The sequence below is a fragment of the Poecilia latipinna genome, unplaced genomic scaffold (assembly GCF_001443285.1).
Source record: "Poecilia latipinna isolate Pla-1442-1.1 unplaced genomic scaffold, P_latipinna-1.0 Scaffold1134, whole genome shotgun sequence".
NCBI lineage: Eukaryota > Metazoa > Chordata > Actinopteri > Cyprinodontiformes > Poeciliidae > Poecilia > Poecilia latipinna.
The window spans coordinates 48019-63701 of NW_015113750.1; the positions used below are offsets into that span (position 1 = coordinate 48019).

Consider the following 15683-nt stretch of genomic DNA (forward strand, 5'->3'; position numbering starts at 1 on the left):
CAGAAGAATCAACGAAAGAAGAGGAAAAAAAAAAGGAAATAAACGGGGGGTAGATGGGGGGGGGGGGGAGAACAAAAGAAAGCAAAAATAGAAGAACTGCACTACGATTCTTTTGAACAGTTTAAAAATCCAAGGTAACGTCAGGCATGTTTATCCCATCAACATGACAACATTTCCACTGCAGCCGTTCCTTTCTCTTCCATTCAACCGCCTTTTCTGTTTAGGTGATGCGGACATGCCATTAACAATTTTTCATTTTTCCCCGTTCCTCTGTACCCCCCCCCCCCCTCCCCTGGTGTACGCGCCTGATGGAGCACAACCAGGCAGCGCGGGTTGAGCTTGGGGAAAGGTCACCTGCATAAGACCAGCCAAACTCTGCCACTCTTGCTGAAAAGGTCAAGAGTGTTCCCATGGCGTCCTTCTACTTCAGGTCCAAAAACACTGCGGCCCCTAACCTCAGGGTATATTGTTTCTGCCCAGCTGTGTTGCAGAAGTTGCCCTGCGTTTATAGAGGAAGTCGGTCGTTATGCCTAAATTAGAAAGCAGAGGCATATTAAAATCTTTTTCTGGGAATATAAGGTACATTTTTGCTGCCTTGCTCCACCTTTGGCACAAAGTAGTCACAGTTGTTTGGCTTGTTAAACATGAGCGCGCTACATGCTATGAAAAGACTTTAAATATTAAACAGTGGGAATCAGATTTCTATTTGTAATATTAGTTGCTTTTTTCACAAAGCCGTAAAAGGACAATAGGACATTTTGTTCACCTTTGCTGACCCAATAGTAGGATTGTTCATATTTGTATACAGAGTCATTTGCGACCAAAATCCCTTAGTTCTGCAGTGTATATCAAGCTATTTATCAAGTGGCCTTTGTGTGTAGTTTTTGTGTGAATGCAGAAAGCAGACTTGCTGAGTTTCTGCACCAAGTCATTTGAGACTAAAGGAAAAACTGAGTTTATCTGATGGTAACAAATGACCCTGATTTGCTGTTTTGGTGCTGTATACCTGAAACCTGTTGGAAGTTGGGAGTCCCATGCTGTGGGCTGTGTTTAAACACACACTCTCAGACATAAAGACCTTTGACCCCTCCCAAGTCATGGGGCCCAGCTTCATAAAGGGTAGCATTATAAGATAAAATTGCTCTTAGCCCTCTCCTCTAGTGACATTGTAGGAACTCAGGGTGGAGAGATAGTACTGAGTAAGGAGTTTAATAATCCACAATTTGGACAAGACATTATAAGTAAACGTTAGAGGGTAACAATTGAGTATTAATTATTATAGAATATATTGTAAAATTGTTAAATTGAACACTAACAGATAAGTATGGATCAGGAAACAGACGCTATATTAAATTTTTCGAGCAATGCAATGCAAATAGTGTAACAACTCACAAACACTAATTCTAAAGCAAACCAATAAAGTCACGTGCATTATACTTATGAATTAAATGTAAGTTCAACGTTACAAAAACCAAAATGAAATCATTTTAAATCACTTAAATTATTCAATATTCACCAAGAAAGGTAAATAGTTTCCTACGCAGGGAGTAAATGTACTTCACTGAAAGGAATGAGACAGTATAAAAATTATTTTGCTAAGTGCAATATTAACAAGTTCATTTTTTTCTATATGGTGAAGACCTCATTTTGTTCCTGTGTGTAAACTCCTATGGAGTTTAAACAGGCAATCCTCATAATGCTTACCATCCTGTTTATCCGAACAAAGTCTTCAGGCTTCTTGGCCCAGGCTGGCAAGTCCACATCACAGATCATGTTTCCATCCTCCCTCATTCCTAAATGGTAGCCATTGCTGTTAACAAACATCTCTGGGAGATAGTAGAACTCGGGAATCAATTCCTAAAGAAGAGAAATGTTCAATAATATTACCACGGGTGATTCTGAAGGCCTAAAAACAAATATGTCTGTGGATATAAAGGTGGAAAAAGGAAGAAAAAAAACAACAACATAAGAAACAATTTCACTGAGATGAAGTGAAAATTCAAGGGGAAAGGTAACACAAACAAACTGAACAGCAGGCCATGGGAGGGTCTTCGAGTGGCGCTAGTCCAGTTATTCCAGGCAGAGGTGTTAGATGTGTTAAATGAAACTGGAACTGAGTTGGGTTTTTCTCTCTAGTCTCTAGGTTCTTGTGATGGGGTCAGGACCCTGCTGCGGAGGGGAAGTGAGCTTGGTAAAAGAGCTCTTAATGTAAAGCCGAGTGTGATTTACACTCAAGGGGAGAGCAAATATTGACCTGAGCTTTGAGACAACACGCTTCCCAACAGGATTTTCTGTTGTACTTAAACAAGGGCAAATCCCATATGTTTGACAGTTTCTTGGAAAATTCATACCCCATTGGGGTTTTTTTGGCACATTTTTCTCACTGTGACCACAAACATTTGTAGGTTTCATTTGTATTTTATGTGATAAACCAACACAAGTCGATGAATAAATATGAAGTGGAAGAAAATTGGTAAATGGTTATTATACATGGTAGAACCGCCCTTCGCTGCTATTACATCCGCATGTCTTTTTTGTTATGTCTCTTACATCTTTGTAAATTCAGAGGCCGAAACTTTTGTTCATTCTTCTCTGCAAAACAGTTCTACTTTAGTCAGATTGGATGGACACCATCTGTGAACATCGGTTTTCCCCTCTTGACACAGATCCCCCATTAAAATTACATAAATATATTTTGATCTAAACCATAACATTGCAACTCTGGATATTTTAGGGACATTTTCCTTTTGTAATGTAAAACTCCACCACATTTAGTATTGTGTGGCAACCTCTCACAGGTTTTCTTCCAGCATTGCCGTATTTGGCTCCATCTAAATTTTTATCAGTCCTAGCCAGCTGAAGAAAGGCTGTCATAATGCATGATGCTACCCACACTGTGTTTTGCCATGGGGATGGTCAGTTAGCTGTAATAGTTAGTTAGAATTTCTGTCACATGTTTTTTTTTTTTTTGTATGCACAAAAAGGACAAGCTTGGTCTCACAAAACCAGAGAATCTTCTTCCATATGTTAGCAAAGTCCCATACATAGCTTGTGTCAATACACAACAACACGTCTTATGACTTTCTTCTTTCCTCTATATCACTCGTGACAGATTTAAGGAATGCACAACATCAAATTGTCCTGTTGACAGGTTCTCCCATCTGAGCCATGAATTTCTGCAGCTCCTTCAGATTTACCAAGGGCCACTTGTTTCTGAGATTAATGCTCCTCCAGCTGGTCTGTCAGATGGATAGTTATATCTTGTTAGTTGTGAAGCTCTCCAACATTTTTCCAAATTTCAATGAATTGAATTTTGCCCCTTATGCCAAAGGTTTTGGTTATTGGTACTCACAGGATAGTTATACTGACATTATACTACAGATATGTCTACTCAGTTCACCAATTAGCTGACTTTTGAAGATAATGGTAACACTGAATTTGATCTATGGATGCCAGAGTAAAGGGAACTAGATATAGATGAATGCCAATTTTTTCCCAAGTACTCATTTATGAAATAAAATTGAAAAACATACATCATTTTCCTGCCATTCCACAATTATGTATTACAAGTTTAAGTAGTATGAACATTGTCTTTAATTAAAAATTTCATGACTAAACATATATTAACAATTTTAATACTGCAGCATGGTTAAAACCGAATGCAGTTTAAATGGACAGACTGTTCAGGAAAGGTTAATTAAAATATAAGAAATAAAGGAGACAGCACTTATGCATCCTCCATTTTGATCCTTTACCTTCTTGATCTAAGAAGGGATAAAGGAGTAGAGCCTTTGCACAGTCAGGCATAAGCACTCTAGGAATGTAGGTCTTTCACCCTGTTCTCATTAGTCGCATAGAAAAGTTTAAGAATAATTGTCTTTCTCTCAGACTGAGATTATCAAGTCAGTACCTTAGCTCCTCTAATTTTCTTTATTTTATAAAAGCAGCATTTGTCAGATTCAGTGGTAATAAAGACTTTAATCCTGCCTATGGGAAACTTACTGCTTAGAGCTTTTAGGTGCCCATAAATCATTTGGTTTTCAGAGAGTGAGTTGCCATGACATGGTACAGGCCAATAAGACTACTGGTCTGCTGTTGGTCAAATTTCACCCTCTGCACATGACAGGAAAAGAAGTAAAAAAAAAAAAAAAAAAAAACATAATCTGTGTTTCCTTCTTTTGGTCCACATACACATAAGCACACTTTCCCTCTGCTTTTTTTTTTTTTTTTTTTTTTGTAAACTTGCTGCTGTAACTCACTGCCAAGCTGTTAAAACTGCCAGCTCTGCTTTCAAGCCACCCTCCCATGGTAGCCATTAATTCTGCAACAGCATTGTAATGGGCTAACAAGTCAATCACTCAAGCCTACATTGCTTTACACTGTGTCACCTTAATGACATGTTTGTCAAAATCTGTCACCAGGAGAGTGCTGCTGGATACCTTCAGACAACACACTGGCAGTTTGTGTGTGTGTTTCCGTGTGTGTGGATTTGTCCCCGCTACTTTAAAGAAAAGTCTATATCTCTCTTTGTCAACACGCATAACTTGACTGCGTGTTCATAGAGACATAAATGAAAGGTATGGAAGAGAATTTACATAAATTGCAGTGTTTTCAGGAAGGAGAGGTTCTTTTTTCAGGGGTGTTTCCATTTGACTTGCTCCTTTAAGGGGTCATCCCCATCAGGAGCTCAGCCTCCCTTGGCCTTGTCATCATTACTACAGGAGGAGGCTGGGGTTAATGAAAGAGAGACCCCGCTAAAAACAAGCTCCCTTTAAATCAGAGGCCCAATGGACTGCTCAGTGGTCTGAGCCAGACTGACCTTAACCCTGTAAGCCAACTACTTTTGTTTCTTTCCCACTTTGGTGGATTTGTATCCAATTTTACGGCTAACATAGTGCCATTTCCTGCAGCTTGCCGATGCTAGGAACCATGAGTAACCCAAACTAAGTAGCTCTTGTGTAATATTTCCGCTTTTCTATTAAATTATGAAACCCTTTTAGGAATACTGCACTGTCCTTCATAGTACAATGCCTCTATTAGTTTGGCAACCATCTTACGTGTGTAAAAACAAATGCATGCAGATGTGCAAGTGGCCAAAAGTAGACTGTGTTTGTTAACAGGGTGGCGTTTGACTATCAAGTCGTTCAGCGGCTTGCAGTGTTATGCCTCTTCCTCACATGGATTGCTGGTTCTCCCCCTGATCCCAGCAAGTAAAAGCCCTGTCTGTACATAAAAGACTACATTTTAAATAGCTTTTGTCATTAATGCTTTATTAATTGCCTGAGGCAACACTATCCTACGCAGGGTGTGCTAGAAATATATGACACTTTGAGGTCAGTGCGTATCCCTGCTGTGTGTTATGCAGTGGGCAAAATGGAGGCAAATCAGCAGGGTTCAGCGTTTTTCAGTGTGTGCACAGAGAATCTGTAGAGAGAGAGAGGGCTTTGTTTTCCTTTCAGATTCAGCCTTTGTTCAAGAACAGTCTACCTCTGAAACAGTTTGCTTTTTGCATGAGATAAATCAAACATGCATAGAGTATGTGCACACTGCGGGGTTGCGATTTCTTTTTGTTTAGGTAAGACATTTATAATTAATGGGATGTTATTTATTTTTACAGTCTTGAGAGCTTTACTGAGGAAGGAAAGCAGGTTTTGTGTAATTCTGCACGCATTCTAACAGCAGATATAGAAAACAAAGTATTGCTACATCGTTTTGTTATTTTCAGGGTTGAACTTTTGTCTCACAGCCAAACCACTGAACCACGTCGATGCACAAACACAAACACATGATGGTTCTACAGTTGCGAGGGCAAAGCATACACCCGACACTGTTATATTTCTCACTTTTACATCCGACGTGTCTCTTTGACAGTTTCTCCAAGAGCGTGTGATGGCAGAAAACGTGCGATCAGGATGGTCGAATTTGTTATCGTTGGCACCGAGGAAGAACGTGGTGAAGGGCTCCTACAGAGAACAAAAATGAGACATCAATTCAATTGAAGCTCAAATGGACAAAAGACGATCGTTTTCCCCACTTTTTTTTGACAAGATGACTACCATGGCATGATATGCTTGCTGAAAAAGAAACGTAATTTTTCAAAACAGGCAATTGCCCACTTGTTCAGAATATCTACATTAGTTTTTCTTGTTATTTCTTCCAGCTGAACAATAGAAAATAGCTCTGAAATAATTTAATGTATTAAAACCTGAAGAAAAAGAATTATTGTGATCTTTCTGAGAGCAGCAAATAATAAAGTTTGGATTTCAGAGAGCCTGATCTCGACTATTGGCTGTTTGAGAGAACAGACCGGTCACCATGTGGAGGACACAAACCCGCTGAAACCTTTCCAGCTTATTTCAGGGAAACTCCCTCAGTTCATTAGCTCTTTTGTAGTAATAATGGCAATTGGATAGCTAAACCGCACTTTCTCCATAAAACTGTTCCAGTTTTGTAAACTTTCCAAAGCCATGTGTAAAGTGCTCCAAAGAAGCTCTGTGGGTTATAAAGGCCTATTTTATAGGAACCATACTGGAGGTGAGGTGCCTCCTGCTCCTCTTCCTCAGTAAATGAGGACAGTGCTCAGTAACCTTGATGGACATGTCTCCAGCGCTCACTGGGTTGCCTGAAACACATAAACCTGTCACAGCAGCCCCTGTAAATCATTACCCAGCCACTCTTTATTTAGTTCACATATGCCGGTTTACTGGCCTGTGAAATGCGTTTTCTGAGCGCCATTGGTCCAACTCAGCCCCAATCAAATTGAAATGTTGAGCTGCATCCTGTGCAGAAGCCGACAGACCTCAAAGTAACAGCATCATCAAGTCTGACAAGTGACAATCAACCACTGCACACACACAAAAAAAAATGAAACGAAAATCTGTCTGAGGCGCTGGTTTGACTTCACTCCTATTCACATACTTGACTAATTCTCCGATTAGAATAATAACAGGAATGGAGGGCGGCAAAAGGAATGATCATACTCACTATTCTGATGAGCCAATGCAGAGTGGTGGCAGCAGTGGAGTAGTGGGAGTCGTAATGATAGGGAGGTGTCTGGTCTTCTTCTCCCGACTCAAAGCGTTCAGAGTAAAATGCTGCACGCTTTGGATTCAATGCACCAACAGGCTGGAAAAAAAGAAAGAGAAAAGCTTAGTTCTGGCAGTTGTGGTTACTTAATTTAAGTTTACCAATATTTCCACCCTGAAGGACTTTCTTACACTTAAAAAAAAAAATAATCTGCTGAATATGACTGATTATTTGAAACAGTACATCTGTGCATTCTCTAATTAGCTTACAGGTTACATAAATAAAGGATAAATCCTTTCCTGCTTCTTTAAAAAAAATTTCATTCAAACATTATTTAATAATAAAAGTTAAAATTCCTTAATATTTTTTTTAGCTCAGAAAACAAAGTCTCTATTTGTGTGTCATGTTCCTTTTACAATTTACTGTAAATCATGTTAGTAAATGTCAGCGGAAGTAGGTAATTCGTTCTCACTGCATTCTCGTCCAGAGTTAAAATTACGGTAACTAAAGTTTCTCTGAGGGAGGGAAGAAAAAAAAAAAACCCTCAACTTATGTGAAACTGCAAAATATGTGCATTTTGCTTTGCATATCATTGCTTCCTTCGAGAATAAACCTGTTCTGAAAATCCCATAATGAGAAAATACCAGTGACAGGAATGCTTGCTTGGGTATTTGGTGAGTAGTCACCTTTCTAGGTCAGTAAATCCAAGCACACAGCATACTGCCTTGCAAAAGAATTCAGAACATCTTCACATTTTTGTCACATTACAACTAATAACCTCTATGAATTTTTATTCAGACCTTGTGTGATAGATTAACACAAATTAGCATGAAATTGTGCAGTGAAAGGAAAATTAAACATGGCTTTCAAATGGCCTAACTTTGAGTACAAGTCACGATGTAAAAGTTTTCTTCAACTTCAACGCGCTGCAACCAACTTCTCTTAGATGTAACCGGTAAAAACCTTTACAAGATGCTGTGAAAAATACAAAGCAGCATTGGCCTCATTTTCACAAAAATGACACAAATTTGATTTACCAGCCAGAAAAAATACCAACAATTTTGCAGTATAAATTACTGTAAAAATATACCTAAAAAAAATTTAAATATGGACTACAGATACAAAGTGGTGAACAGAAATAAAACAAGCTCAGGTTGCTGGAAAGCTTAAAGCACAAATGGAGCTTCAATTTGTGAGACTTTTATGTCAAACCACATTTATTTTCCTGGTCGTTTAAAAGGTCCTGTTGTCCTAAATTCTGTCAAAAATTAAAGGGTAGAACAGCAAAAGGGCAGAGGATGGCATAGTGATGATCAAGAAAGGAACAAAAACTCTCCCTGCTTAAATGTTTTTAATTCATGCAGGTCAGAGCAAATGTATCCAAAAACATTTTCAAGCCAAGATTACAGAAATTTTACTGTTACTGCTGTGTTGAGAGACGCTTTCTATTATTTTGCAGTCCTGATGGAAGTTAGCAGGTCTTAACACACAAGGAGAGATACTGCAGATCGGGATCTGAATGAATATCAGCATTCACAAACTTGAGAACAGCCATGATGTCACTAATAAAACACTACAATTTATGGAAAAGAACATGCAGGTGTAAATGTCCGCAAGCACATAATTATGAAGATATAAAAACAAAATATGTTCCTAAATGCATTCACCCTTAATACACTTACCTCACTGTTAGAAGCTTTGATAGTTTGGTTAATAATTAAACCAACTCCTCTATAATATCTTAAGTATTATTGCGACACCACCACTCGGCCTTTCATCTCCATGAGTTCTTAATGCAACAAAATGACTCCCATTAAACCCACATTTAGTGGTGAATAAATTGCTTTTCCTGCGCTTTCAATCACAACATCCAATATAAAAGCCTTGGAGGCATATAGGCAGTCAATATTAATATACTCAGTACTACTGAATCAGTGACAAAGGGGGAGGAAGACTGGTAATGTAATCAATGACTGTTTTTTCTGCCTTAAAGCAGGTTAAGAAGAAATGGAATAAACTGCAACTATAAACATTTTGAGACCAAATTGTAAAACGAAAGCAATTTCCTGGAATTATTAAAACTGCAGCTAATCTTTATCCAAATGGAAATCTCTGTCAAACTCAGACAAAGCATCTCTGCAGTCACATCTTTGTGTGGAACACAGCACATTCCTCAGGAGAAAAAAAAAAAAAAAAGAAAGAAAAAAGTCCTAACTAAATGGAGACGTTTTCATTCTTCCTTTAAGTTTAATGGCAAACCACATCAGTGTTAGCACAACCGAGAAGACTGAAGGAGAAGTTTATTGAGATCTGCATAGATTTATGGGGTGGTAATAGCCTTGCATGTGACGTCTTGGCCCAGATGGATTGGAGTGTGAGACACGAGACGTCACACACTCCATCAAACCACTGCTAGTTTGACTAATGTAGTTTAGAGCAATGCAAAAAAAAGTCAATGAAATACATTTGAAACAAGGAAAACAAAGGTGAAAACGTTCTCTGCTAGTACTACTTTGTATCAGTACTAATCTTGTCAAGTCAAGTAGTTTGTTCTGATGTTTATCGTCTTAAATATTTAACTGGATGTCTACTGCTAAAAATGCCATACAGTGAATGAATATATGTTTTTGTAAAATAAAATATACAAAACGTGACCTTGAATTTTGCTGTGTGTGTGTTCTTACAGAGCAAACCACACACACATTTTCAAGAAGCTCCAAGTTACACAGAAGAGATCCAAAAACAATTAAGTTGACAAAGTGTTTTCTATTAATTCAGTGTTTGGCTGTAAATCAATGAGACAAAAAATATGCTTACAGTGTTCCCAAGTTGTTCTGCTGTGTTAGCATAGCTGTAATAAGAAGCATTACCTGTGCGTGACCTGTGTTAAAACAAAACAAAACAAACAAAAAAACAAAAGCAAAAACCGTTGTATTTGTCATATCAAAACTTGTTTTTGGCAAGCAAAGACATTTACAGAAAACAACAGAGCATACCCCTGACTGATGGGGCCTGAAGAGTTTTAGCAAGTGATGCCATTCATGAGGCTAAACTTGTTTTTAGTGATTCTTGGGTTTATTCACAAGCAGTGAATTTGCCCTATTACTAAAAACCAACATGCTTTGCATGAGTTAAGAGCTGGACCTCTGGGCCACCATGTAAACAGTTGGTCTCTTGAAAAGCAGATCATCAACTTTTACACCTTAAAGATGTAACACACTTCATCTTTCAAAAGTTTTGGGGATGACCTAGAGAAATGGTCATTGATTAAATGTACTAGCATATTTAGGTTTTTGGTTATCTCCATTGCTACAGATGGCAAATATGCTTGATCAGAGGTTTACAACTTCAGTCTTTGAGAGCCATTGTCCTGCAACCTCAATAAAATTTAATTAAATGAATGAATGACGTATATATAGCTCTGTTTATATAGGTCAATTAGCCTTCGAAACAAACTCATTTGCAGTGACCTCCATTATCAATCCTACAACACCACCTCAAAAAATAAGGTGGCTAAACCTAAATGTCTCGAACCTCATAAACATAAAGACTTAATTATTGTACATCATGTCAAAAGGCTTGTTCATTTTATTTTATTTTGTCATTGTTATCTTATAGAAAGCACAATGGTGAACTGTGACCTCTGTTTAATAAAAAAACAATAATTTAAGAAACATGATTTCATCAAAATATTTTATGTGACTTGACATTTCCAAGTAAAAAAAAAAGGTAATCTTTCACTGAGTGTAGCTACAAGAAAATGTATATTTCAGCACTATGCTAGCTCAGATAATGCATTGGGCCACAGAAACATGGAAGCTTTACATAAGAAGGAGCCTAAATTGTTGTTTCTGAAATGCTACTTTGTGGCTATTATAAATACTGCACACCGTCAACATGGTCTGGGTGCTTCATTGGTCAGGTGAATGTCACTTCTTACTTAATAGTCAAATAAATACCTCTAAAGTTACACTTTGCATCAATGACAAAAAAAAAGCTCAAATGAGGAGACCTATATATAACTTTTAGGAGGAGAATGCATGATTGGGATTTCATATCAAATAAAAGCAAACATTTATAACATAACAAAAGCACGTCAGTGGTACTTTAGTCCTTTTAATGCTGTCATATTCACCATCTGTTGATAAGTTTAGTACAGGCTCTGTTAGCTCTCTGCAGCAAAGAAAAAGCGCCTTGTTCCCTTTCCCTGCACTGATCATAGTTATGAGACAATGAGAACAACTGCATCAGACAGTTCCACACTTACTTTTCTTTCGGAGTTCATTTCTTGTATAACACCTGACCCACTGAAACACATCAACAGAACTAAGCAAAGTATGATCAAAACTTTGACTGGCTTCACATCCAATTAGGATCAGCGCTGGTGTTGCTCTCCAAGGCTACTGGAAACGAGTGTGGCTGTTGGTGAGTGAACGTGAAGAACGTGTCTCCTTTTGTTTGCTTATATCCAAGCCACCTCCCAAGGAGAAGCATATTGCATTTTATATTTCAAAACAAATTACATTACTGTATGTTGCTATGGTGCTCTGTCAGGGCAAGTCACAGTCATTTTTGCTTCCGTTGTCAGAAGCAGCACAGCATGGAGCTCCAGTCTAATGCAATAAAGTTGCTCCAAATCAAGATAAAGCAGATGTGCTCACAAACAGCCTGGCTGGAATGAAAGTGAGAAGGAATAAGAATCTGTTGTGGGGAATAAAGTGCAGAAAAGGGCGATTTGGGGCAGCCAAGTTTCCCTTCCGGTGGCTGAAATTTAAAAATACAATTTGGGTGAAAATTGTTATTTTTAACTTTAGTGCACTGGTTCAGGGATGCAAACTTCTGAGCTATTTATATGACTATATTTTAAAATTCTTTTTTAAAATTATATGCATACCTCGAACTGTAGTGAGGGTGAGAAAAAGCAGAGTTAAATGACATCTGCTCCTTCCTGCTTTCTTTTGCAATTAAATCTTCATCGCACCATTTAACAACTATGAGGAAACTTCTCTTCATCTATCATAGACCTGTCACTCCATCAAGAAATAATCATTAGAATCAAATGACACACTTGACTGCGTAAATATTTCTGACATACAAGTATGCAGAAGTTTGGCCTCGAGGCACGGCGATGAAATGTTCAATATCACTGTTTACAGCTCACTGAATGCCCAACCAGCAGGTAATTGTGGGTGCGTACAGGTTTGGGAGGATACCATTTACAGAGGCAAACCTGGAGCAGCTTAAACAACGGTGTCCGCCCAGGGATCAATAAATCACAAGTGAGAAGCACCTTTCAGGTATGAGTAATCTGTGGGAAAGTGTGCAATGTGCAACTCTAGCGTGAGATTTGATTGTAAACGTGTTGCGTTATAAAGAGTCAGTAGATGACATGGGCTGCTTCAGTTGTCAACCATGTGGTAAATCAAAAAGCAAAAACATATGCACGTGCTTATCTCTTCAGCATTTATGTTCTGACTGCAAAATCCTTACAGGGTGAATGTTTACTTTAAAGTTTAAAAACTGCAATCCAAGTAGACGACGAGACAGCACTCACTGAAAAAAACAAAAACTAAATAAAATAAAATAAATATGTGTATTATATAAAACCAAGTTGTGTGAGTGGTGAATATTAATTAAATTGTTACAAAATGTTAACCTCTGTTGATAAAGTTGTGAAAATATTGTTGAGACATTTTTTTTTTTGTGTGTTTGTCTTAGACTTTTAGTATAAGGATATCTTTACCCAGATTTTTGTCTGCCTGCTGATTAAATACTGCTCCAGTAATTATATGAGCTCAGGGCTTCTATAAGAAGCAGAATGGCTGAAGTAAGTGCTGTAAAACTCTCATGTTTGAAAGTCAGCTTCCAGCAATTTTTCAATGTCTATTTGCTTCAGCATACCTGAATCAAATTATTAAGTCATTAGTAAAACTAATAACAATTTAGAAATTTCATTCAGGTGTGTTGAGGACTTCTACAAATGTAAGACAGGTATTGATGTTTTAGACCCCTAGACAACTGGACATACGCATTTGAAACAGTACTGCTAGACTTAGTGGTACTGGTATGGGAGATCCTGATCAATTGGGGAGCAAGAATGCTACATTTGTTACATCTTCAGCTGGTGCTGTACTCTTTCACACTGCACTGTGTCAAACGAACCAAACTCCCGCCTGTAGTGGAGTTGCATCAAGAACCACTGAAGGAAACAACATGAAAACTTCTGAAGAAAACACTGAGTGCAACTTCCTTCTTCACAAAAGTTGAGTGGCATCAGATTGTAGTGACCTCCGTTTGTAGGCGGACCAAAGTTCGCTATTTTGGTCCACATCAGAGTTCATTCACGCCTTACCAAACGAACTGGATTTTCTAAGCAAATGAACTCGTTCGACTTAAGTGGATTAAACAGGACAGTACCAGACCACTGCCAACACAGACATCACCTTCTTAAAGTAAAAGCACATGAACTGGAAATCTATCTGAGGAAGACACTCGCTCTAACTATACAATGAACAGGTCTCCAGAGACAGTAGCACTACTACTAATCCATAAAGGAACAAAAGAGCAGACCAAGAAGAGAGGACACGAGTGCAGGCCTCTGTCCTGCTCTGCAATAGTATCAGTGAACTTTTGGAGGAATAAGCCCCGGGGTTCCAAGGACAACTGTCAGGAGACATGGGCTGTGAACTCATGCTAATGAAGGCAGCTCAGGCCTGTAAACAGCATGGGAGGATGTCACTGGAATACATTACAATAAATAACTGTCTCCCCAGGGCAGTTGGGTTGCATGTGGCTCAGCTCTGCTCAACCACCCTCAAACACACATCCACACACACACACACACACGCACACACACGCACGCGGCGGCGTTCTCAGTCCACCTGAGACACCCAACAGGTAAAGACGAAAGTTGCTGAGTTGACCACAGCAAGATAAGAACTCTCAATACGTAGCTCAACACGTTCTGGGTTGGTGAAATTGAGATTGTTACATTGATCGACTTTTTAGTTATTACTTCTCTTATTTTGAAGTTGATGATAATGTTGATTGAAAACCTAATAATTGATGCAAACTGTAGAGAAGTGAGACCGGAAAACTTGGCTCCAAGCTAGAACAGTGGTGCTTCAAGGGAAACGAGAGGGGATAAGGCAGCACTGGCGTGAGTGAGAGCGCTCAGACAGGAATGCGACTGTTTTCAGGTCAGTGAGCAGCAGCGTGCAAGAGCGAGATATAGAGACAGAAGGGGGGTAGAAAACCAGTAAACCGGGCCGTGGTTCGTGGTAGAGTGATCTGCTGCCTTCTCCCCTTCAGTTACAGAAAACGTTGAAATTTATTTATCAGGGCTGCGGGGCATTGGCCACATTGTGTCTGAGCTCTTGTAGCTGGGTAGCATTAGTAAGGATCCTGTTATTACGCAGATTTATGCGCTTTGTAATTGTCAGAGTTCACTGCAACACATCCTTCGGTCTATCCAGCTATCAATTTATCCGTCCTGCTGCTTGCTGAAGTGAGAGTTAACACCAAACTTATCCTCAAAAGAGCTATGTGAGGTGATTTACTTTGGGGAGGGATTTAAATGTCTCAGCTTAATATACACCAGACTTTGCCATGCGCAGAAAATGGTCTGCAATAGAAGAAATTCGAAATGACTGCCAAAGTCAAAGGGCAGCACTTTTTGAATAATTAATTTGAGCAAAGTCTAAAATTTAACTATTCGGACAAGAGAAAACTGTCATGGCTGGCATACATCAAATACAGCTGTCTGGAAAAATAAACCATAACATCTGTGTAGCACTGAGGTAAAAGTGTAATAATTTGGGGATACTTTGATTCTGCAGGACTCAGTCAACTCAACATCACCATAAGACCCATATTATACAGCTAAGGTGGACTTTATATGAGTACTGTTGCAGTACATTTATCTTTCAAGTTCATATACTGTCTCATCTATGCACTTATTAGATGTTAATGGTTGTTCTTTACAAGCTAGAAAAGTTGCAAAATTGTAATCTTTTTCCAGAAGTGTTCTTTTGTCTCAGTGCAGATTTTTCTTTAGCATCTGAAAAAGTATGATAAAGTCATGATGTACGTGTACTGAAAGTAACTGAGACATAGTGATTAGTGTTAGTTCAAAAGGTCGCCATGCACAACAGAGCTTATAAAATGTAGACATCAAATATTCATTTTTGTTAAGATTTTTATAGGACTCTTCCACCAACTTCCAAGTTTAGAATGTGAAGTGGTCTTCTGACACATAACATGTTTACAATTTAAATCTAAATAAGCGTATCCCCAACCAATAAATGAGCATTTTATGTAAAAGATTTTAAGTTGCATGGCCAAGAGGTCCTCATACCTTGGAGAGATCTCTGAAGTTCCCTGGAAGGGTCAAGTCCAGCTCCTCCGAGTCATAGTTGGTGAGAACCCAGGGGAAGACCGGGTACTGGTTCAGGTCATTATACGTCCTCCCTAGGCACAGTTGGCAGACAAAAATCTGTGAGTGATGACAGACTGGGAGAAAAACAAGAGGTGGAGTGTAGGGCATATGTGCATCTTGTGTGGATAAGTATGCAGTGTTACCCTGATCTCAGAGCTCACAGATTTCCTTCTGTTCTGCTATAAAGTATCCATGACCCTTGAACATGTTTGCATTATGT

At 38.7% G+C, this 15683-nt stretch overlaps 1 protein-coding gene across 5 annotated transcripts in view; it reads right to left on the minus strand.

Moving 5' to 3' along the window:
• The window catches only part of LOC106959928 (neurobeachin-like), a 149834-nt gene that overhangs the window by 27512 nt on the left and 106639 nt on the right, over nt 1-15683 (minus strand). For all 5 annotated transcript variants that reach the window (XM_015052795.1, XM_015052793.1, XM_015052794.1 and 2 more), the window contains 4 exons: nt 15383-15495; nt 6985-7125; nt 5844-5963; nt 1705-1857 (listed from right to left, as the gene is read on the minus strand). In XM_015052795.1, coding sequence (XP_014908281.1) covers nt 1705-1857; nt 5844-5963; nt 6985-7125; nt 15383-15495 — 527 coding nt within the window. The remainder of the gene's footprint in view (nt 1-1704; nt 1858-5843; nt 5964-6984; nt 7126-15382; nt 15496-15683) is intronic.